At 43.3% G+C, this 26,050-nt stretch overlaps 1 protein-coding gene across 1 annotated transcript in view; it reads right to left on the reverse strand.

Moving 5' to 3' along the window:
• The window catches only part of LOC140425543 (regulation of nuclear pre-mRNA domain-containing protein 1A-like), an 89,405-nt gene that overhangs the window by 59,093 nt on the left and 4,262 nt on the right, over positions 1-26,050 (reverse strand). The window contains exons 2-6 of the mRNA XM_072509953.1: positions 14,941-15,070; positions 8,420-8,526; positions 8,219-8,316; positions 3,202-3,328; positions 2,909-3,084 (exon numbers count right to left, since the gene is read on the reverse strand). Of these exons, the coding sequence (XP_072366054.1) occupies positions 2,909-3,084; positions 3,202-3,328; positions 8,219-8,316; positions 8,420-8,526; positions 14,941-15,070 (638 nt within the window). The remainder of the gene's footprint in view (positions 1-2,908; positions 3,085-3,201; positions 3,329-8,218; positions 8,317-8,419; positions 8,527-14,940; positions 15,071-26,050) is intronic.

Here is a 26,050-nt window from a genome sequence, read left to right on the forward strand (position 1 = left end):
GGTCTGGCCTATATATGACCCCATGGCAACGTGGTTAACACTTAACTGCCCTCAGAAATGGCTGGCCACTCGGTTCAAGGGTAATTAGAGATAGACAACAAGTGCTGGCTTTGCCAGCGACGCCCACATCCACGGAAGAAAAGAAAGCTTTTCTGCCCCCAGACTTACACATTCTCCCCGTGCCTGCATGGGTCTCACAACCCAAAGATGTGCAAGGTAGGTGGATTGGCCACGCTAAATTGTCCCTTAATTGGATACATTAAATTTTACGCACCTCTCACCCAATCATGTGTCCCCCGCCTCGGGTGGGAGGGGGCAATTAAGTTTCTCGCTAACTGGAGAATCCAGAACAGGGGGAATTGACTCAGATCTGAGGGTTAACCTTTACACCCAGAGGAAAATTCGCTGCTCAGAGGGCTTTGAGTGTTCATTAAAAGCGGAGATTAATAACCTCTTTGGGTTCAAAGGCCATCAAGGGATAGATATGTGGATTAGGCGGCAAGTGGAGTTGAAATTGAGGATCAACCAGGAATGTATCAAATGATGAAGCAGGCTCATTGGGCCAAATGGTCTTCTCTTGCTCCTATTTCTTATGTACATTGAGTACATTTAAAAAATACATTTAGAGTACCCAATTATTTTTTTTCCAATTAAGGGGCAATTTAGTGCGGCCAGCTGTTTGAGAGTGGGTGGGATGATGAGATTGTTGGCTAGGGGATTGCCATGTTATCTGTTGTTATTGTTAATTCTTTGTTGTTGTAAATATGATGCAAATGGGAGAATACAAATATTCATTAAAAAAAATTAGTGTGGCCAATCCACCTACCCTGCACATCGTTCGGTTGTGGGGTGAAACTCACGCAGACATGGGGAGGATGTGCCAATTCCACAATGACCTGGGGCCAGTATCGAACCCGGGTCCTTAGCACCGTAGGCAGCAGTGCTAACCACTGTGCCATCATGCCGACCATGTATATTTATTACACAACACTTAAGCTACTTTTAATGCCAAATTATGCAGTACGTTAATTGTAAACACGAAAGAGTGGGTTGAAACCAGTTTTTAGTAAAAGTTATTTAAATTTTTTCCAATTAAGGGGCAATTTAGCCTGGCCAGTCCACCTACCCTGCACACCTTTAGGTTGTGGGGATGAGACCCATGCAGACACGTGGCGAATGTGAGGTTGAAATTAGTTTTACTTGAGCTACTTAGGATTGTTCATGAAATGGACCGTCGAGGATTGCCTGAACAATTACACTGAATTCCAAAGCCAAAACATTAGTGGGAAATCTCTCATCACATCAATTTCAGTGCTCAGCAGAGCTTTGGAAGCTGCTCTAATAATGCATTTGGGTTGGTTTTTTTTTTTTAAAGGAAAAACACATTTGTTGCAACAGATAAATGTGCTCAGAAACTCAGAACCCGAAGAGTTGTCCGTCAAATATCTGTGCTTCAGCCAGATCAGCTCAATCATATCAATGATAACATCTAGACAATTATTCAGGCTTGTTCTGAGCAAACGGAAAGCAGTCAAACGTCACTACACAGCCCAGCTTTCAGAGTTAATATCAGTTACAGCGCTTTGAAAGCTATAGTTTTGCTGGACACATGGGGGCAGTGTAATAGAACTTTTGAAAAGAAAATTCAAGTGAGATTTACAATTCTCTCCAATTAGTTTCCTTCCTCTAGTCATCGATCCATTTGTTGGAATATCCACAATTAGTAGACATCCTCTGCTGCCTCACCAAATGGCCATAATTCACCTGAGTCTGGATGGTGGGTGACGACAGGCTAACTGGCTGCAGAAAATGTCACAGCTGATCTCAAAACTTGTCCTCACCCGGTGCCCTGGGGTGAGAGAGATGCTGGATGGCAAATCAAGAGCATGCACGTTGGTCGATTCTAGCCTGCCTAACCCAACGGCACTGCGTCGGGCTGTAGCACCCTAACCACTGTCTCAGCTGGCACCAGCCAATTCGGAACTGACACTTTTGTGGCTGAAATAAATAGTACATTTTCAGTACGGAACGAGCCTTGATAGGATATGTTTAAAGACCAGCCTGTCTTTGCTAGATGTAAATGAACAGGACAAGATGGTCTGAACTGGATTCAGATAGTCGCAGCGTTTCCCCCCCCCCCCCAAAAGAAAATTGCAACATAGTTCAATCTGTTTTTTAAAAAGCCTTGAAAACAATTGCTAATTTAAGAAGTGGGTTACAAGAACAGGGGAAAAAATTGCTCTGTGCACAAGGAGAGGAATAGATCATTCAGTCCCACAAGCCTGTTCTGCAAATTCAATTGGTTCCTGGATGATCTGTATCCTGACTCCCTTCACCAGTATTGGTCCCATATCCTGTCATATACCTGGCCTAACAAAATCCTATTAAGCAGCTTTTCAAATTTTCAGTTAATTAAATCAGCCTTATTGGAGAATAATCATTAGACTTTGAGGGAAACAAGGCTGCAAAGCAAACTGAAAGGTTAGATTTGATACTTTTTTAAATGTTTAGTCTGTGTGGAAAAGAAAATGTTCCACTGCCTCTTTATATAATGCACATTTCTTGAAAGGGGCCTTGAAACGCTAAAATCAATTTTCCTTTGGCTCCAAAGTTGATTATTAATGGGGTCTGTATCTGAGCTATCCTGTTCAAAATGAGAACACAACACAAATTGTTTCTTTGTGGTTTGTTTATTTCTTTAATTGGAAGACTGTCAAGTGATTGAAGACCAGCAATGTGTGGCATATCCAGGCCCACCATCTGTAACAGAAGCTATGGATAGTTAATAAAATCAACTACGGAGTGGAAAAAAAACACAGTAATATTTAGGTACTTACCCCAGCATCCTAAAAACATGGAGTGCTTTAAAACAAAAAACAAAGGTAACAAGTGAAAAGAAATTACGCACTTCCAGTTTGCGTTCCTTCTCTGCTAGGATTTCGTTTTGACTACGGATGTAATCAGCCAGCATACGCGCCAACTGCTTGCGATCTTCCAGTTCCGCAGCCAGTCTGCCATTGTAGTCTGCCAAGAGCATGCAGGCCTCATCCACAGTCTTTGAAAGTCTGTCTGCGGACTCTTTGTCTAAAGTGGAACCATAAACCACATAACATCACATTCACGAGAGATATGCAAGATCGCTTCATTTGAAAACTTCAAAGCACAAGAAAATTTGTATGCTGGGTAAAAATCGCCGCTTACCTGCTATTTTGTCTAATAAAGAAACATCTTGAACCTCTGGTGGCAATGATGCAATCTTCTGTCGAACAGCTGCATCACCAGATGCTGCATTTTCCAGCTCTTGCAATGACTTAATTAGATCCTCAGTCTGACACACAAAACAAAAATGATGAGATGCAGAATGGTCTTGCCTGGATCTCATATTGCCATTGCAAGTGTACAGCTTTGATAAATATAGTGGTACAACTGCTTAAATAAATGCAATGAGGTGCTGATGGGGTGGAGTACCTGTAGGAAACTGAATGTGTTGGCTTCCTATGGTCAACAAGCCACACAAAGAAAAACATGTTCTTATTGCAAGTGTAAACAGTCATACAAGGCGTTGGTGTACCATAAACTTGTCTATTGGCCGATTTCAGAGACTGAATGGATGTGACAACTGGTCAAGTGACTGATATCAGCCAGTACTCACTATGTCAGTACAGCAATTACTTATATTTATACAAAAATGGTTTTTGATGGGCAAAGATGCAGGAAAGGGAGAAATTGTTCAGAGAAAATTGCTTTGTAGAAAAAAAAACTACTTTTGACATCTTGGAACTTAAGTCAGCATGATTCGCAAGTGGATTGTTTTCTATCATCTATGTTATTTACACCTACACCACATTATGGGATTTGCTTAACTTGAACATTTGTAGTTTTACATTAAAGCTACATAGTTTGGCAGTGGCAGAAAATAATATATATTAGCCAAATTGTGAACCGTACACTATGTATTTTGACATGTCAGATTAGGACTGCTATAACAAGAGGGGCAGACTAGAAATGGGCAACAATAAGACGTACTAATATTCCAACCCAACATCAAACATAAGTCAGTGCAAATTAACTTCCATGTTGCATTACCACATGCGTATAAAGTGTATTGCAGACATTCTAAACTGCTTTCACATGAATGTGCTATGATACATTTGTTTAGCAAGAAACACTGTTGATTAAGCAGTTGACATCCATCAAACTAGGACATCAAACACAGTTCAATTGGTTTAAGAACAAAGTTTTCATTACAGAGCAACATTATTTGTACCAATTTAAAATTAAAAATAGACTCGAACTAACATACATTACTTATTTTCTCTCGGAGCTGGGGGGGGTTTGGTCAGGGGGAGTACACACCAACAATTTTCATTTTGAGGATAGCAAAAAGAGTAAGCATTTTGTACAGTTCTCAAAGACAGCGTAGAGGTATAGAAAAGACCTGCTATGAAGAGAATATATGTTTGATAGTATTTGTAAAATAATACCGCAAGCACAGTTATTATATGGGTGATGGCTGTAAATCGCGTTTTTACATTTAACAGCAGCGTAGTCTGACATCATTTAAATCTCAGATTTGATTGTGGCTAGAGAATTTTTTTCGAAGCTGATCCAATGTTTTTGCTCAGTTTACATTACCCACCATAAACAAAGCAGAACGCAACTGCCCTGATTCTCCATTACATAATGACAGCTCAACAAAGGACAGTATCAATTAGTGCACTTTCTGTCAAGAAATAGTTTACAGTACATTACTGGGAAATTCTGCAGCCGGGGCCAGTACATATTTTTAGATTTACTGTTCAGTGTACATTTTAAGACGCCTGCTAAATATTAAGGTTTGGCTCATGAGAAAACTATTGAAAGAAATCGCAAATTTATTAATTAGCGAAGTAAAAAAAAATTGAATCAAGAGTCCCAGACAAACACAGGGATAAAATCAATTTAAAGCCATTTCTTATATAGATTTTCTGCCAGGGATTGAGTAGCCATGTGCCAAACCTAATACTACACTATTTTGTTTTAAGTTGACTTAGCCACATGAACAGATAAATTGCCAACATTGCATACCCTTTACTTTGAGTACATTTGTCTCCAAGGAAGATAAATGTAAAGGAAGCTCTGGTTGAATACAATAGTTAACAAAATTCAGAAATATTGATGTTTGTTGAAATTCATAAATTGATGTTTAAAATACAGACCATTGCAGACTCCTCGGACCACGTTTAGCATCAAGAATATGAGTGTTAACTTGATGGAAGTTGATACTGCAGAAGAGTTTATATTTGTGATAGGTCTATTCACGCTGTTTCATGGGGACCATATTCTTGCCACGAATCATATGGATCTGTATGCAGCAGAGCATGCAGCACAATAGTTATTCCTTGATTATGCACATGCCCCACACAAGATCTCTGTGTGAATATAATCAATTCTACAACATTCATTCAGGTGAAGTCCCACTAAATAAAACCCGGTGGCCCGATTCAGCTTTTCTTCCCCTTTCTGTTGGTATAGGTTTCCTCGTCTTATCTGGAGTTCGGATACCAGCAATAGTCAGCTGTGGAGATCACTCACGGCAAGTCCAATCCAGCACCTCCACTTTATTGTCCAACCATGGACACCTCCCAAACAAACATCACTGTGCAGACTCAATGGGCCGAATGGCCTCTTTCTGCACTGTAAATTCTATGATTCTATGAATATCATGACTTTTTAAAAATATCAAAAGTCAATGAAGGTAAAGAAATCAGTCTCAGCTGGAGAAATATATATTATGCACAAATTCAGCACTGCAGAGGACTGAAATTTTAAAAGCAAATGTCAACAATTAGTTTAGAAACAGACCAACTCATTTCACTCCAAAAGCTAGATAGCAGCATGGTCCTTGGGGATTTCCATCGGTGAGTCATGCCTGCTTCAGTTCACAAAATGGCTTCTAGGCTTTCGGCACTGGTTTCTCATAATAATGTGACAAATTCTTCAAGAGATAGGAAATGCATAAATGCATATATTCTTTGCTTACCCAATAGGCCTGAGGATCTAGCTGTCATTCAGTACTTTCCTTTTGCCAAACTTCTCCACTTCCCTTCTCTCCTTAAAGCATATTCCTTGTTATAGTCATAGGGCCACGTTGCGCCCGGAAAACAGCGTGCCACAGCCCAACGAAGCCAATAGAAACCATGAGGTCCCGCTCCTGGGATCTACCCGGCTTGCAACACCACGCGAGATCTAACGCGATCTTGCAAGACGTTACAATGTGAATCCCGCCCATTGTGGGCGAGATCACTTTTTGGCAAATCTGTATATTAGAGCAAGACAGCTAGTCTCACTTTAACATGCAGTTTCCAAAGGCACCCAAGGTGTTGGGATCTATTCCCTTCGCCTTGGAGACCTCGGGTGAGCGCCATTCAGTACTGGTCTCCACAAACAGGGACCAGACAAAATAGCACTCGTGGGGGTCTACCAGGAGGCCCCAAGGTACTTGCTCTCTGGGCAGGGTGGTACCCTAGCACTGCTGGTGCCACCCAGGCACACTAGCAGTGCCACCTGGGTGCCAGCCTTGCATTGGTCGTGATCTGTTCTTGGCCTGCTGCAATGTTCCAGTGAAGTGCAACGCAAACTGGAGGAACAACTCCGGTTAGGCACGCTACAGCCTTCCGGCCCGAACATCGAATTCAACAACTTCAGCTCTACCCCATCTCGACCCATTTGTTTTCATTTAATTTTAACTGTCTTTTACCATTTCTTTCTTTCTTAATATACATTTAATTCCCCCCACCACCCCCATCTTATCCATCTTTCCTTCACCTTTCTCCTCTTTGCTTCCCCCTTCCTCTCCCCCGACATCTACAGTTCATCCTCTGATGTTAGTTTCCCTGCTGTTTGACCTTTCTCTCTGGGGACTGCCATTAGCACTCTTTCCCCTTGGATTCTGTGGCCATTAGCACCCGGTTTCCCTGGGTTTCTGTGGCTATGACTCCTCTTTCATTCTCACTCCACAGTATAAATATTTCCCACTTTCTCTGTCTGTTAGCTTTGACAAGTGGTCATCGGACTCGAAACGTTAGCCCTTTTCTCTCCCTACAGATGCTGCCAGACTTGCTGAGATTTTCCAGCATTTTCTCTTTCGTTTCACTGTTACTCTGGTTTGAGCCTCTATAAGACTGTTCAACATTGGGTATCAGAGCCAAGTCTGATCTTGCCTTTGCCCAGAATTCACAAGTAAGGCATTGCAGGCTTCCTGCTCAACCAGGAACTGCTGGATAACGATAAGGAATGTGAACATTGGACGAAAATAATAAACATTTAATCCTTCCACAGGAAAACAAAAGTGAATAATGCAGCCTGGCAGGGGCGGCGGTGGCACAGTCACTGGACTAGTAATCCAGCAACCCAGGGGAACCCAAGTTCAAATCCCACTACGGCAGATGGTGAAATTTGAAATCAATAAAAATCTGGAATTAAAAGAAACGTCCTTTAGGGAAGGACGTCTGATGTCCTTACCTGGCTGCAGACCCACAGCAATGTGGTTGCCCTCTGAATGGCCTAGTAAGCCACTCAGTTCAAGTGCAATTAGGGATGGGCAACAAATGAAATGAAAATGAAATGAAAATCGCTTATTGTCACAAGTAGGCTTCAAATGAAGTTACTGTGAAAAGCCCTTAGTCGCCACATTCCGGCGCCTGTTTGGGGAGGCTGGTACGGGCAATGTTCCTGGCAATGAAATAGAGTGATCAATTCCAACTGCAGCCAAGATAAATTCAATCCTCTTCATGCCTTTCAAGAATGCACAAGAAATACTTGACACAGCTATGGAGAAATCTAGCTGCCAATGGAAACCTCAAAGCTGTAGGGGTTAAACACCACTGCGAGCATCTCTATTAGATATTGGGCCAATGTCGCATTACAAATTGGGACACAGAATTTCCTAGTAATGACCTGCAAATTATTTTGTGACATACCTGCAATACAACATCACAATTGGCAAACCTTCCTTGCGAGGCATTCATCCTGAAACACTGCACTAAAAGGTGGCATCCTCAACAACATCTACTGCCTGCAGGATAACTACTGATGGATTAATTCAATCAGTTGCAGAGCGTGACTACAATCTTGCATTCTGACCGTAAGTGTTCAGTTGAAATTTGTTATTAGATTTTTGGCAGGTTTACATCGCTGTATGCATTAGTCATTTTATTTTGCGTTATCTTGGCATTACCTCGGGTGGTTCTTTAGGTGTACTGTTGGAAAGATAGTCATCGTCATCTTCCTCCTGTATTTGTTCAAAAGTACGCTTCTTGGTCTTTTTTTCTGTTGCTTAACAGGCAAAAGATAAATTAAGATTTACTTTCTAAACTCAATAGATAAAAAGAGAAGTCATTGAGCCTTCTGCTGCTGAGGTCAATGTATTTATACTTACAAACAATTTGCTTAAGCTGATCGATGAAGTTGTTTTCATAAACCATCCTCTCTTGCCAAATAGTTAACACTCTTTCCAAGTGCTTCTTGCAATTCTCATCAGATTCACTGTCAAACAGGAAATCAATGCCCGATTAGAGTCAATTTCACCTCCAGGCCAGTACCCAATTCACCAGCATGTACTGTCAAGTACTAACAAAATTGACCTGCAACATCGATTTCACTGGGTAGGAGAAAATCAAGAAATCACACTTTTGTACCAACATAACGGATAAAGATGAAAAAGCCATTCAGTCCATTTGATCTCTTTCAGGATCCTACTGTTTTCCCATTACAGCATTCTTAGTTCAGTCCATTACCCAGCCTCAACCAACCTTTTAGCTACTGATCACTATTCAAGAAATACTTATCATGCACTTCACAGCTGTTTGCCTTGCTGCTCCCCAAAAATTGAAAGCCTTGTTTTTTTAAAATCTCCCTGTGCTTTTCAGCATCTGCTTTATCTCAAAGGTTCTCTCTTTACATTTCTTTTCAACGCTGAAGGGTTCCATCACATCTAATTGTTTATCATAGCTCTTCCCTCAAATACACTTGGTTACTCTTCTCTACATACCCTTGTAGGGCGGCACGGTAGCACAGTGGTTAGCACTGTTGCTTCACAACGTCAGGGTCCCAGGTTCCATTCCTGGTTTGGGCCACTGTCTGTGCGGAGTCTGCACGTTCTTCCCGTGTCTGCGTGGGTTTCTTCCTGGTGCTCCGGTTTCCTCCCACAAGTCCCGAAAGACGTGCTGTTAGGTAATTTGGACATTCTGAATTCTCCCTCTGTGTACCCGAACAGGGGCCGGAATGTGGCAATTAGGGGCTTTTCACAGTAATTCCATTGCAGTGTTAATGTAAACCTACATCTGAAGATGAGCAGGACAACTCCACCAGTGCTCCGGCCAACATTTATATAATTTTTCTTTATTCTTTCATGGGATGTAGGCATCGCTGGCAAGGCCAACATTTGTCGCCCATCCCTAACTGCCCTTGAATTGAGTGGCTTGCCAGGCCATTTCAGAGGTCAGTTAAGAGTCAAACACATGGCTGTGGGTTGAATCACATGTAGATCAGACCAGGTAAGGATGACAAATTTTCTCCCCTAAAGGACGAGTAAACATAATGTTTTTTTCCGTCAATCGATGATAGCTTCACGGTCACCATTACTGAGGTTAGTTTTATATTCCTCAACTATCAAAGCTTTTAATATGAAATCTACAGATTAGATTATATTGCGCTGGACGCAGTTTGTGCTTAAGATTCTGCAATATTCTGCATCGGTTACACAGAAACTGCATCATGGTTAAGACCATTCAAACTGAAACTCCAGGCCAACCTACCAGAGTATTATTTTGAGAAATATGTATAGAGGCAAATGACATTTCGCAAAGCTCTCGTACACAGCCTTTATAGATGGGGCATTCATATTTCATAAAGATATTGCAGAATTCATGCACATCAAGAGAGAATGAGAGGTCACTTTTAATATACAATCCCATTTTACAACAGTACAAGTCGCCATACATAATTTAGGCTCTTACACAACCCGACTGCAAGATGCCCATGGGAATAATGTAGGTCAGGTGCTTGAGCAGGTTGTTTGGCGTTACTCTTACAGATGAGAATGGCGTGGTCCGGTTGGTTCGGATCAGCACCACTTCTTGCCAGTGGGTGGGCTCTCATATTGAGGCAGCACATTTTGTTAAATGAGCCTCCAAGAACAGGTCCCAGAGCATTTGGTTCGTTTCCCAGTTCCAGATGACGATCAATCTCTTTGCACGCTTCAAATCCAGATTTTTAAAAAGAAATGAAATTAACATTCCCAAAAAACCACGATGGGTTCTTTGAATGATCAATCCAGGAAACTGGTAGAAGGCCGGAATATCATTTCTGAGCTGCCCCGTAGTACCATAAGATAGTTAAATTCATAACCAATGAGATGAAATTGCTTGACTCTTTTAAAGATGTTCAGAAGTGAGGTGGTTGGATGGTTACAAGATAGCAGTACGTAATCATCACACAGGGAAAACTGTGTTCTTTCTCAGTCCTTCGTTACTGGATTCATCCTAATACATGACATTAGAGGTGCCTTGACTGGTGCCAACAGGAAAGGGAATAGAATGCATCCTTCTCTGGTTGTCCCACTACAATGGAAATGTAGGGTGACGTTATTAATGCATTTGATGTCATGGGGAAGGCCAGTATTTACTGCCCACCCCAAACTACCCTTGAAAGGTCTTTTTTTTTGGGGGGGCGGGGGTAAAGAGAGAGAGAGAGAGAGAGAGAGAGAGATATATATATATATATATAATATATATATATATATATATATATATATATATAGAGAGAGAAAGAGTTTAATGAAGCCTTGATGACGGCCATTATATTTCCAGGCCAGGATTGGCATGGCCTGGGAGGGAAACCTGCAGACAATTGTGTTCCCAAGCATCTGCTGCCCTTGTTCTTCCAAATGACACATGAGTAGCCTTGACAAGTTGGAGTGAATCTTGTAGATGGTGCACATTGCTGCCATCTTAGGGCAGCATGGTAGCATTGTGGATAGCACAATTGCTTCACAGCTCCAGGGTCCCAGGTTCGATTCCGGCTTGGGTCACTGTCTGTGCGGAGTCTGCACATCCTCCCCGTGTGTGCGTGGGTTTCCTCCGGGTGCTCCGGTTTCCTCCCACAGTCCAAAGATGTGCAGGTTAGGTGGATTGGCCATGATAAATTGCCCTAAGTGTCCAAAATTGCCCTTAGTGTTGGGTGGGGTTACTGGCTTATGGGGATAGAATGGAGGTGTTGATCTTGGGTAGGGTACTCTTTCCAAGAGCTGGTGGCCTCCTTCTGCACTGTAAATTCTATGATAATCTATGATTGTGAGTCAGTGGTGGAGAAAGTGAAAGTTTAGGGTCGTGGATGGGGTGTTGATCAAGTAGGCTTCTTTGTCCAACCTGAGCACTGGTGAAGCTGCACTCATCCGGGCGTGCAGAATATTCCACCACACCCCGACTTGAGCTTTGTAGATGGTGGAAAGGCTTTGGGTAGCTAGGAAATGAGTGAGTAGTGCAAAATTCCCAACCTTTAACATGCTATTGTATTCACAACACTGTATTTATAAGTTCTGGAATCAAGCGGTTCAAAATATGCAGAGTAGAGTAGATTATTGGTGAGTAAGTGCCAGCTTATAGCACTGTCACCATTACCTTTATGGCAACTGTTGATTGATTTGTCCTGATTTTTATAAACAGATTTTCATGTTGTGAGGTCGATGTCAGTGTCGTAGCTGTACTGGAACAGCTAGCTACTGAAGAACACCTTCAGCACTACAGCTGGGAAGTTGTCAGAACCCATTGTTTTTGCCCTAATCAGTGTACTCAGCCACTTCCTGGTAACGTGGAGTGAACTGAATTGGGTGAAGACGGTTTTCTGTGAGCGTGGGGACCATAGGGGGTTAAAATGTCTCACCCATGTCACAATTCTGCCTGAAGATGGTCGCAAACAACTCAACCTCGTCTCCTTGCCTCCATTATCCCACCAGAAGAAATTTGTGACTCCGGTGAAGGCCTCTTCCACAGCAGGATAGGTCCAAGTCAGAGGTTAAGGCACTTGTATTGTTCCTCAATAGACAACCCCATATAACAGAATCATAGAATGGTTACAGTACAAGAGGTCAGCCTGTCTGTGTTTGTTTGGCCTGGCTGGACAAAACCCACGGATGAATACATTCACTCGCAATGTGAAGATCTTAGCCAATATTTTATAGTCAACATTGAGGAAAGGCATAGGTCTGCATGATGAGCATCAAGCTTTTTGGAACTCACCAAGAAAGGAATTGAAGGAAAGGTCTGCATTATTTGGCTCAGAGGGTTTCTCGGATTAGAAATGTTACTATCAGCTCGAGCTCACTGGCTGAAATTGGACCATTTCTCCTGAAAGTGTGGAGCAGGGTGAAGTTGGATAGGAACTGCTCCATTTGTTGGGACTTGGCTTGCACTCAAGAGTTAGAGCAACATGTAATCCCAACAGGCTCTGAGAGATTACCATCAGCTCACTAGATTTATCTATATATATATATTTCACTGGCTTTTTACCCAATGTGTAGCATTTGGAGTATAGGAGGTTTCCAACATCAAACGAGGAGTCATTTAGCAATCCTCTGACCTTTCAGAGAGAGTACAGAGAGTCCAACTCCATTAAACCTTTGCCCCAGGTTTTTCTGGGTCTGTAGGACATGAGCTATGCTGGTTTTCCACTGCACTGTGGGGAACATGTGTGATCCCCAGTGCTCTGCAATGAATGAGGTGGTATGAGATGATGGAGTGCGACACGAATGCTTGTTGGTTGGCAGAGTTGCTCTTCATCCTAGGATGACTAGTTGCCATATATCACAACGTGAGGTACAGAATACATCAAATTGTTTCAAGAAACATGCCAACCTGCTGTATGCTTTGTGGCAGTTCAAATGAAAGGTAAATGCCTAATCTGGAGCAGACTGGCAGACATCTACCAGGCCCGAATACAGGAGTACAGGACTCTGGAAATTGGAAATAAAAACAAAAAACACTGGAAATACTCAGGTCAGGGAGAATCTGTGAGGAGAGGGAGTTCACATTTCAGGTCGATGACCGTTCATCAGAACTGGAAAAGGCTAAGACATAACATATTTATGCAAGTACAGAGTCAGAGAAAGGGGAAATTGGAAAGGTAAAAAGGAAAGGTCTGTGATAGGGTGGAAGGCAGAAGCGGTCAAATGACTAAAAGATCGTGGTGGAAGGCAAAAAGAGATGGTAAAGGGGCAAGTTAAGAAACAAAAGATGGTTCTAGAGCTGTAAATTGGAAATACAGAACCATGAGCTGCCATTTGAAAAGGTCAGAGGTTATGGTCTGAAATTGTTGGAACTCAATGTTGAGTTCAAAAGGCTGTAAAATGACTAAGTGAAAGATGAGATGCTGGTCTTCGAGCTTATGTTGAACTGAACTGCAACGATGCAAAGAGGCAGACAGAGGAGTCCAAGTAAAATTCCAGAACTAGGGAAGCTCAGGTCATGCTTGCTGACTGGATCATTGCTTTGCAGGACAGCTTTTCACAGTAACTTCATTGAAGGTAAGCGATTATTATTATTACCTCTGTTCAATCTGCATTGAGTCTCCCCATATGTACAAGACCCACACCGATTTACGAATACAGTGCAATAAATTGAAAGTGCAAGTGCTGTTTCACCTGGAAATAGTGTTTGGAACCATAGCTGGCAGGAAAGGGGAAGGAGTTGCATCTCCCGTGCTTGCACGAGAAGGAAAAGGAATGTTGAGCGCTTGAGAAATGGGTGAAGACATTGGGGCAAATTGTCCCTTTGGAATGCTGATCATTTGGTGGTGATACCGTGTTGGGGGTGTTGTAAATGGCAGACGATGAGTGTGGAGGGTGGTGATGTGGAAGCTGAGGACCAGGTGTACCCCATTGGGAGGGTAAGGGGGTGAGAGCGGAAAATGTGGGAAACAGCTCTGGCTACTTGTCACGGACACATACACAACACACACACAAAAAGGTCGGCAGAGTGTTGGCTGGCATAACATTTGTGCAAAATTTGAATAAATTAGAAACACTTTAGTAAACAAAGTGGAGGTTTACTGATGATGCTGTCTTTGGAACAGATCGCAACAGTCAGTATAAACCAAAAAACATATTTGACACACCTCTGCTGAAATACAGCTGATCATAGAATTTACAGTGCAGAAGGAGGCCATTCGGCCCATCGAGTCTGCACCGGCTCTTGGAAAGAGCATCCTACCCAAGGTTAACACCGCCACTCTATCCCCATAACCCAGTAGCCCCACCCAACACTAAGGACAATTTTGGACACTAAGCGCAATTTATCATGGCCAATCCACCTAACCTACATATCTTTGGACTGTGGGAGGAAACCGGAGCACCCGGAGGAAACCAACGCACACACGGGGAGGATGTGCAGACTCCGCACAGACAGTGACCCAAGCCGGAATCGAACCTGGGACCCTGGAGCTGTGAAGCAATTGTGCTATCCACAATGCTACCGTGCTGCCCCTTAACGATCATTTTAAATAATTTACCTTTGCTTAACTTTCCCTCTCTTCCTGAAAAGTAACTCAAATTATCTATATTCAGGATGAGGGGAAACAAAATCTACTTGGCTTTATCATCCATTGGTCATAATGCAATTTTAAGTGTATTCTACTGCCCAATTGAAAGGAAGCGAAGTAGATTCTCCAAATCTGATCCTTTACAGACATCCTTTACAAGGGACTGAGCCAGACATTTTCTCAAATAAAGAACACAATAGCAGCCTGCCTTTAATATAAGATTGTATTCCAGTTTTCTTTAAAATGGGATTTCAGAATAATTTCCATTAAAGTAACTTGGCTAATATCGGCATTTGCTTTCTTAGCGGGGACAGATTATTTTAATGGAATACTGGCTTGCCATGTTTGCATTGAACAGGACAGTACCTTGAAACATGTGAAAACGCATCCACTAAAACTGGAGCAAAGTCCTTGGTAAATTCTGGTCCCTTTTTCTTACTGTTCTGGATCACATCATTTGCCAGATAAAGGAAGGTCAGTTTTCTACTTGGTTTAGCTGTGGACAAAAATTGGAAAAGAAAAGTCAAGAGTTCTATTGCTATTTGATAGGTAATAGTGCCTATCGTTTTCTAGTGAGAAACTAAAATGAGTACACGCAACTCACAAACTGGAATAGTTGCTAAAGACATACTTATGAATGGTGTGTTTTAATATTCGTGCACTCCAGCTAAGTGACATACAGAGCAATGGGGAACCCTTCAGATATTTTATTGATATAGCACTTTATGACCTCAGGATATCCCAGAGCACTAGTGAATTTAATACTTTTGAAGTGTAGTCATTATTGTAATACTGGGGAATGCCACAACCAATTTTCACGCAGCAAGCTCCCAAAAACAGCAATGAGATCAATGATCACAATCCTTTTTAGTGGTTCTGATTGTAGGATAATTGTTGGTGAAAACACAATAACTCCACCTGCTCTTCTTCAAAATATGGGACCTTTGAACAGCATGGAAATGTTTGTCCAATTGAAAGTATTCATGTATTAGCTGCACGCAGCTGAAGATTAACAGCTCTATTAAGGGACTTATTTCTTAACTGTTACCAAACAAAAACTAAAATATGGGTGGCATAATGGATACAAGTGTTGTCATCAGGATTCTGCTAGAAACTCATTGAAGTAGCAGGCTGAGCCAGGAATAGCCCCCTGTAAAACTGGTCATAAAATATCAGAATCCCACAACGTAAGCAACACACTGGCATGATCTGAAGCATGCTTCCATTAAATCTGAAAGAAATCTAGAATTGATCAGAAATGTAAGCATCGCCATTTTCTCTGCCCACTGGATCCTTTTTAAGCCACGTCTTGATTTAAAAATTCTCATCCTGGTTTTCAAATCATTCCACAGCCCAACCCTTATCCCATCTCTGCAATCACTTCCATCCCTCAGACCTCAACTCCTTCAATTCTGGCCTTGAATATCCAGATTTTAGCATTAGTGACCACATCTCAGCTGTCAAAGCCCAGAACTCTCGAATTCTCTCCATAAACCTCTTGTTCCACTTTATAAGGTGCTCCCTTAAAACCTACCTTTGCTCACATATCTTATTCTATTGCTCTGTGTCAAATTTTGTTTGACGACACTTGTGTGAAGCATTTTAGGTCAATTTAACTATACTAAGGGCACTATACAAATAAAAGTTGTTGATACAGTGCAGTATTGTCCAATAAGAATTGCTGACTCGACACACACATTGTGTGTGACACCATTTTAGCCTGATTACTAATTTTAGAAAAGACCTCGTATATGATATAGGCAAACATACATAAATATTGACATAATATCTACCGTTCAGCATGAAATGTGATACCATCTTTCAGCAAAGTTTGGAATTTGGGCATAAATATAGTAGGCAAAGCGCTGGCGTGTAGCTTCTAGATTTTTGTTCTGCATTTGCAAGTGATACTTTAACTTGATCAGAGCGATTGCTCAACATTTTATCACGTCTGCTCCCCATCTACAACATGCTGGATACAATTGACACGTCTGCTCGCAATCCACAACATGCTGGATACAGATGACACATCTGCTCTCCATCTACAACATGGCTGGATACAGTTAACACATCTGCTCTCCATCGACAACATGCTGGATACAGTTGACACATCTGCTCTCCGTCTACACCATATTGTATACTGTTGACAGGTCTGTTCTCCATCTACAACACGACTGGATACAGTTGACACGTCTGCTTTCCATCTACAACATGCTGGATACAGTTGACACGTCTGCTTTCCATCTACAACATGCTGGATACAGTTGACACGTCTGCTTTCCATCTACAACATGGTTGGATACAGTTGACACGTCTGCTCTCCATCTACAACATGCTGGATACAGTTGACACGTCTGCTTTCCATCTACAACACGACTGGATACAGTTGACACATCTGCTCTCCAACTACAACATGCTGGATACAGTTGACACATCTGCTCTCCGTCTACACCATATTGTATACTGTTGACAGGTCTGTTCTCCATCTACAACATGCTGGATACAGTTGACACGTCTGCTTTCCATCTACAACATGCTGGATACAGTTGACACGTCTGCTTTCCATCTACAACATGGTTGGATACAGTTGACACGTCTGCTCTCCGTCTACTACATGCTGTATACTGTTGACATGTCCGCTCTCCGTCTACAACATGCTGGATACAGTTAACACGTCTGCTTTCCATCTACATGGTGGATACAGTTGACACGTCTGCTTTCCATCTACAACATGCTGGATAGTTAAAAACTATATATATTTCTTTATTCTCCTCCTTTTTTGCATTTTCTCCCACATTTACACCCACCAACAATAAACAATAATCAGTAATGCTGGATACAGTTAACATGTCTGCTCTCCATCCACAACATGTTACAGTTGACACGTCTGCTATCCATCTACAACATGCTGGATACAGTTGACGCGTCTGCTCTCCATCTACAACATGCTGGATAGTTGTCACGTCTGCACTCCGTCTACAACATGCTGTATACTGTTGACATGTCCGCTCTCCGTCTACAACATGCTGGATACAGTTGACACGTCTGCTTTCCATCTAAAACATGCTGGATACAGTTGACACGTCTGCTCCCCAACTACAACATGCTGGATACAGTTGACACATCAGCTTTCCATCTACAACATGCTAGATACAGTTGACGCGTCTGCTCTCCGTCTACAACATGCTGGATACAGTTGACACATCTGCTTTCCATCTGCAACATGCTGGACACAGTTGACACGTCTGCTTTCCATCTACAACATGCTGGATACAGCTGACGCGTCTGCTTTCCATCTGCAACATGCTGGATACAGTTGACACGTCTGCTTTCCATCAACAACATGCTGGATACAGTTGACATGGCTGCTCTCCATCTACAACATGCTGGATACAGTTGACACACCGGCTTTCCATCTACAACATGCTGGATACAGTTGACACGTCTGCTTTCCATCTACAACATGCTGGATACAGTTGACACGTCTGCTCTCCATCTACAACATGCTGGATACAGTTGACACGTCTGCTCTCCATCCACAACATGCTGGATACAGTTGGCACATCTGCTTTCCATCTACAACATGCTGGATACAGTTGTCACGTCTACTCTCCATCCGCAACATGCTGGATACAGCTGGCACGTCTGCTTTCCATCTACAACATGCTGCACACTGTTGGCACGTCTACTCTCCATCTACAACATGGCTGGATACAGTTGACACGTCTACTCTCCATCCGCAACATGCTGGATACAGATGACACATCTGCTTTCCATCTACAACATGCTGTACACTGTTGGCACGTCTGCTCTCCATCTACAACATGCTGGATACAGTTGTCACGTCTACTCTCCATCCGCAACATGCTGGATACAGTTGACACATCTGCTCTCCATCTACAACATGCTAGATACAGTTGACACGTCTGCTCTCCATCTACAACATGCTGGATATAGTTGACACGTCTGTTCTCCAGCAACAACATGCTGGATACAGTTGACAAGTCTGCTCTCCATCTACAACATGCTGAGTACAGTTGACACGTCTGTTCTCCATCTACAACATGCTGGATACAGTTGCCACGTCTGCTCTCCATCTACAACATGGCTGGATACAGTTGCCACGTCTGCTCTCCATCTACAACATGCTGGGTACAGTTGACACATCTGCTCTCCATCTACAACATGCTGGATACAGTCCACTCCTGCTCTCCATCTACAACATGCTGGATACAGTTGACACGTCTGCTTTCCATCTACAACATATGCTGGATACAGTTTAAAAAAAAATATTTTTTGCATTTTCTCCCAAATTTACACCCACCAACAATAAAAATAATCAGTAATGCTGGATACAGTTGACACGTCTGCTCTCCATCCACACCATGCTAGATACAGTTGACACATCTGCTCTCCACCTGCAACATGCTGGATACAGTTGACACGTCTGCTCTCCATCCACAACATGCTAGATACAGTTGACACGACTGCTCTCCATCTACAACATGCTGGATACAGTTGACACGTCTGCTCTCCATCTACAACATGCTGGATACAGTTGACACGTCTGTTCTCCATCTACAACATGCAGGATACAGTTGACACACCTGCTTTCCATCTACAACGTGGCTGGATACAGTTGACACGTCTGCTCTCCATCTACAACATGGCTGGATACAGTTGACACATCTGCTCTCCATCTACAACATGCTGGATACAGTTGACATGCCTTCTCCCCATCTACAACATGGCTGGATACAATTGGCACGTCTGCTCTCCAACTACAACATGCTGGATACAGTTGACACGTCTGTTCTCCATCTACAACATGCTGGATACAGTTGACACATCTGCTTTCCATCTACAACGTGGCTGGATACAGTTGACATGTCTGCTCTCCATCTACAACATGGCTGGATACAGTTGACACGTCTGCTCTCCAACTACAACATGCTGGATACAGTTGACACGTCTGCTCTCCATCTACAACATGCTGGATACAGTTGACACGTCTGCTCTCCATCGACAACATGCTGGATACAGTTGACACGCCTTCTCCCCATCGACAACATGGCTGGATACAATTGGCACGTCTGCTCTCCAACTACAACATGCTGGATACAGTTGACACGTCTGCTCTCCATCGACAACATGTTGGATACAGTTGACACGTCTGGTCTCCATCTACAACATGCTGGATACATTTGGCCTTTGGTCACTTTGAATTTGCAAACTAATCATGCCGACCTTCTTCATAAAGGTCACAAAGTTTACACATCAACAGGAATCTGAATCAATGCAAGCAAATGTCTTTGTTCTGGCAAAGTTAAATGATTGTGCTTTCAACATCTGTTTAAAGTGTATGCAACCTGATATGCTGTAGCATTGTTGTTCATTGTGTTCGTTCTGGCCATGCGTGGCTCACTGAAAATGTTAATGTGGTTCATTGGAATTTATTATTAGTAAAGGCATAAGCTATATATTTGGTTGTTTGTGTGTTAGCTCAGCACTTGCATGGATTTGTAACCTTATTTGGGCATTTGTCAGTAAAATTATAAGACAGAAATCATGCGCAAGTGTTTCTTGACTGCATTTATGTCCTCGGCTATCGATTATTGGGAACCTACTAAAGCGACGTGTAACATGCGAACACTAACACCTTTATATGGAGAGTGGGGCTTTCATCATGGTCACTCGATCAGTTGTAATAACCGCTCAAGGCAAAACCAGACAAAATGTACAAATGAACAGGGCACATGATGGCCAAGGGCCAACATATCAGGATTGTTCTGGATGGAGTGCAGACTTGTCAACATTTTGAGCAACCACTTTGCTCAAGTCAAAGTATCATTTGCTTTCATAGAATTTGCAGTGCAGAAGGAGGCCATTCGGCCCATCGAGTGTGCACCAGCTCTTAGAAAGAGCACCCTACCCAAGGTCAACACCTCCACCCTATCCCCATAACCCAGTAACCCCACCCAACACTAAGGGCAATTTTGGACACTTAGGGCAATTTATCATGGCCAATCCACCTAACCTGCACATCTTTGGACTGTGGGAGGAAACCGGAGCAGCCGGAGGAAACCCACGCACACACGGGGAGGATGTGCAGACTCCGCACAGACAGTGGCCCAAGCCGGAATCGAACCTGGGACCCTGGAGCTGTGAAGCAATTGCGCTATCCATAATGCTACCGTGCTATCGTACTCCAGTGCTTTGCATAATATATTAATGTCCGCATTCCAAACTTTGTTGAAAGATGGTAGACTATTGCCTTTGGTTAAAGTGCCACAAAATCAAGTCGTTCACCAAAAAAAATAATCTATGGGATCAATGTGGTGATGACGAGGATACAAAACTGGCACAGAAAGAGAACAAGGCAGTGAAGTGGATTTGCAGTCCAAAGTATAGAGCACCCCTCCTCCTTCCACCTCCCTGCCCCTGCAACCCTCCTCCTTACACCCCCCTCCCCTCCAACCCCTCCTCCTTCCACCTCCCTGCACCCCTCCTCCTTCCACCCCCCCTCCTCTTCTCTCCACCGCATCCCCCCCCCCCTCCCCCCAAAAACAATGGCATTTAAACGCACAAATCTTTGAAGGTGGCAGACAAGCTGAAGAAGCTGTAATGAAAGCATTCTGGATGCTGGGCATTATAAAGAGGCATAAAGAACAACGTTACGATAGTCATGCTAAATCGTAAATCACTGGTTAGATGTCAGCTGGAGTATAGAGTCCAAATCTAGGCTCTACATTTTAGGAAACAAGCTAACTGCTTGGTAATAGTGGAAAGGAGATTTACTAGAATAACATGAGGAATAAAAGACAGGCCTCTCGCCGGATTTGCGATGCTCGGAACACCTCACGGGATCTAATGAGATCTTGTGATCTGGATCTCACCCTCTCTGGCGGATCCAGATTGACCGTTTTAAGTGAGCCATTAGGCTCATTTTAATATGTCGGTGCCCAATCTCCTGAGGCCCGGGAATGAACCCCGTGCCTGGGAGACCTCGCCATGGCGCCATTTAGCACAGGCCAACACAATCCTGGACCGGGCGGAAAGACACCTGGGCTTCCCCAGGCCATTGGGAGGCCCCCAGGTGGTCAGGCTCTGTCAGGGCACTCCCGACTCCAACCAGGCACCTTGGCAGTGTCAGGCTTGCACTTTGGCACTGCCAGTTTGCCTGGGCGACATGGCCAGGCTGGCAGGAGCATTACCAGGGTAAATCACTGGTTAGATGCCAGCTGGAGTATAGAATCCAAATCTAGGCTCCACATTACCCTGGCAGTGCCCCTGCCAGCCTGGCCATGTCACCCAGGCAAACTGGCAGCACCAAGATGGCAGGTTACCCATGCAAGGGATTGGGCCCAGGGTGTCCTGCCCTTAAGGGGTGGGGCTTGAGGGACCCCTAAGAGGTAAGCTGAGGCAGAGGGGTGGGGTCCGGAGGCCGCGGTGTGGTGTCCGGGGGAGGTGAGAGATCAGGATGGCTTTTACAAATAGCGGCCCAATCTCTTCCTGCAAACTGAGCTCATCAGTGCAGGAAGTGAGGTAAGTGCGGCCTCGGCGGGACATTCCACCCAAGGCCAAAGTAAACGACAAAGTCCCGTTCGATAGCAGAGTTGTTTTCGGCGCTGCAGGCACCGAAAAAGACCACGTTATACGCGTCCAAAACAGGACTCTTTTTTTAAAATGCGTTAAATCACGCTCTTAGTTACGTGGAGAGACAAGACAAAGGTAGAATTGGTTCTGTTTACAGCACAGTCAGGGAGAGCAAAGAAGATTGTTCAAACTTATGACGGGTTTTGATAATAAGAGTAAACAAAGCAAAATCTTCAACTGTCAGTAGGGCTGGCAATGAGAACGGCTTTAAAGTAACAACTGCATAACACGGAGGATGTTGGAAAGCTGAAATAAAAATAGAAAATGCTGGAAACAATTGGTAGGTCAGACAGCATCTGTGGAGAGAGAAACAGAATTAATGTTTTAGTGCAGTGATCTTTCATCAGAACTGGAAAAAGGTTAGAGATGTTAGCAGGTTTTACGTAAGTAGGCGGGATGGGGGGGGGGGGGGAAGAGGGAGAGAGATAAAAGAGAAACGTTATGATAGTGTGAAAGGCAAGAGGGGTTTAATGACAGAACGGTTGATGGTGCAAAACAAAAGATGATAATAGAACAATTATAGAAACAAAATGATAGGTTTAGTGGTGGTGTAAACTTTTATAACCATTATAAGTGATCATGAATTATCGGCGACAGCAGCCATCTGAAAAAAAGAGGTAGAGTCCATGATATGAAATTGTTGAAATAAGGATGACAGAAGCAGATGCAAAAGTAACTTTCAAAAAGGCGATGGGTTCTCTACATGAAAAAGAAAAATTGCAGGGTCACAGTGAGTTGGCAGGGCAGTTATTGGACATCTTGTTCAATAGACAAGATGGGCTGAATGGCCTCCATCTCTGCTGGCTGAGTTTGTAAAAATGCTAAATCTGCAATGATTGGTGTTTTGAATTGCAACGATGTTGAGGGGGATTTATTCATTGGCTTGGGATGGACTGAAGTGGAAAGAGCAAGTTATAAATGTCCTTGCCCCAGCATAAGCAATTCTTACACATTGAGCAAAAGAATCCAGGCTCAAGTTATGTTAAATAAATTACTCTCAGGAGGAACGAGAAGGCAAATATGTAGAAATGAGAAACCTTGAGATCTCCCATTTAATCACGATTATTACTGAAAATGCTGTAATTGAACAGGAGAATCCAGTTAGAAGATGAATTGATTGCGTTGATTAGGAAAAAATGTTATCCAGGACATGGAAAAATTTCATGCTTTTTGAATAAGATCTTTGCCACCCCCTTCACTAATCAGAAAATTTTGGTTTAACAGTTCAGCCAAAAGCTGGCAATTCAGACAATGCAGCAACCTCAATAACGTCAGCAAGACCACATGCTCAAATTCTCACAGCAAACTTATGACCTAATCAAACATCATGACTCGGGCCAATGCGTTACCATGGAATCAAGGCTGCGAACATAGAAAAATCAGAACTAGGGACAGGAGTTGACCATTCAGCGCCTCAAGCCTGCTCCGCCATTCAGTGAGAACATGGCTGATGATCTACCTCAGTGCCCTTGTCCTGCCCCTTAGTCTGAGACAGTGCCCCATGTTCAGGGTTTCTCAAAGCGCGGGGCTGGTGTCGGGAGCATCGTGGCACGATCAGTCGATCCGTTCCGCGGTGGTCCCGATCGCGGGAGAAGCATCCAACAGCTGCTACTGGTTTTTACACTGGGAATAAATAGAAATAAATGAGGCTGTGCGGAGTCTTCCAGCCAGAAGCGGAAGCAGGTCACACGCCCTGCATGTAAGAACTAGGAACAGGAGTAGGCCATCTGGCCCCTCGAGCCTGCTCCGCCATTTAATGAGATCATGGCTGATCTTTGTGGACTCAGCTCCACTCTCCGGCCCGTACACCATATCCCCGAATCCCTTTATTCTTTAGAAAGGTATCTATCTTTTTCTTAAAAACGTTTAAAGGAGCCTCAACTGCTTCACTGGGCAAGGAATTCCAGAGATTCACAACCCTTTGGGTTGTCAAGCACCCTCCAGATACGTGCTTTTGGTGCCAAATCTTGGAGCAGCATAGTTTCCATTTTCCAGCTGCTGGCAAGCAAGGCAAGTGAACCGTGACGATTAATGGTTTTCTTAAAAGTAAGAGACTCAAATAGGCATTTTACCTATTGGACAGGATCTCACGCATCTGGAGAGCAGTGCGGGTGTTAGCTCTGTACAGAGCTCCAGGGTCTCTGGTTAACAGCCTACAAAGAAACTTAACTCGGGAACAAAGCGATATAAAGATGATTTCTTGAGGTACGCTTTTGTCAATTGTACCAATGTTAATAAGGAAATAAGGATGCAAAGTCCATTTGTGCTATATGCAGAGAAGTACTGGCAAAAGTGAGACGTTTCAGATTTTGAAGTGATGAGTGAAAAATTCTTTGAGGTCGAGACCCCAGTCAGTTATTAAACTTAAATTAAAGACTACGCTGTTGCAGCTGACCTGTAACACATTAAAAACATGCCAAAAGCCCATGTGACTGTCAGCATTCTGGTGTAGCATCTCCCAGGAAAATAAGCAATTTGTTGCTATTGCCCTTCACGACGACCTACATGTGAGAGGTTTGATTTTTAGTTTTCATAAAGGTGAAGACAGCACAAAGCAATTTGCTGAAGCCTGCAGCTATAAGCAATGCCCGCTCTTCCTTTGAACCTGATTCAAGTGAGATCATGAGAACCAAGCAGGCTCCCCTTTCGCATTACAGGTAAGCGAATGTGCCGTGGGTTGCAAAGGTCAGCCAGCTGGTAAAAGTGGGTCACAGGAAAAAAGCTTGAAAAACATTGCCCTAGTTTAGACCCCTAAACACCAGCCAGGGGAAAAATCCTTCCTATATTTCCACGTCGATGCTTCAATGAAATCACCTCTCATTCTTCCAAAATCTAGAAAACACAGATCTAGTCTCCACAATGACATCATCCCAAAATTTGCACCACTCTATCGTAAGTATATCCTTCCTTAAGGGGTCCAAAACTGTACACAATACTCCACGTTCCGTCTCACCAAGGGTCTATATAATTGCAGCTAGGCATCTTTCTTTCATAGTATACAAGGCGTATGTGATACGTCTTTATTAGCCACGGCATAGAATATCTGAGAAGGGAGCTTCTGACAGAGCTGTATTAAACGCTCGCTAGGCCACAGCTGGAGTGGTGTATGCAGTTCTGGTCGCCACACTATAGGAAGAATGTGATTACACTAGAGAGGGTGTAGCGGAGATTCACCAGGATGTTGCCTCGGCTGGAGTCTTTCAGCTATAAAGAGAGGCTGGTTAGGTTAGCATTGTTTGCCATAGAGCAAAGAAGGTTGAGGGGGAAATCTGATTGAGGGGCATCAATAGGGTAGATAGGAAAGAACTTTCCCACTTAGTAGAGGAGTCAATAACCAGGGGACATAGATTTCAGGTAAGGGGCAGGAGATTTAGAGGGGATTTGAAGAAAAACTTTTTCACCCAGAGGGGGTGGAAATCTGGAACTCACTATCTGAAAAGGTGGTAGAGGTAGGAACTCTCAACATTTAGGAAGCATTTTGATGAGCACTTCAAACACCATAGCATACAAGACTATGGACCAAGTGCCTGAAAATGGGATGAAAATTGATAGGTGCTTGATGGCCGACGCAGACATGATAGGCCGAAGGATCTCTATGTGCTGTGAAACTCTATGACTCAAGATGCTATCTGCCATGTTCTTAGCCTGTGTAAATCCATTTGAAACTTCACAGCTAGTTTTGTGTCATCAGCAAACAGAAATATTACATTTGGTCCCCACACCCAAATCACTAATGTAGATTGTGAATAGCCGATTAGTGCAAGGGTCCCAGCGATTCAGCATCTTGCTGTACTCCACTTGTCACTGCCTGCCAACTCAC

Source organism: Scyliorhinus torazame, chromosome 6 (genome assembly GCF_047496885.1).
Source record: "Scyliorhinus torazame isolate Kashiwa2021f chromosome 6, sScyTor2.1, whole genome shotgun sequence".
NCBI classification, from domain to species: domain Eukaryota; kingdom Metazoa; phylum Chordata; class Chondrichthyes; order Carcharhiniformes; family Scyliorhinidae; genus Scyliorhinus; species Scyliorhinus torazame.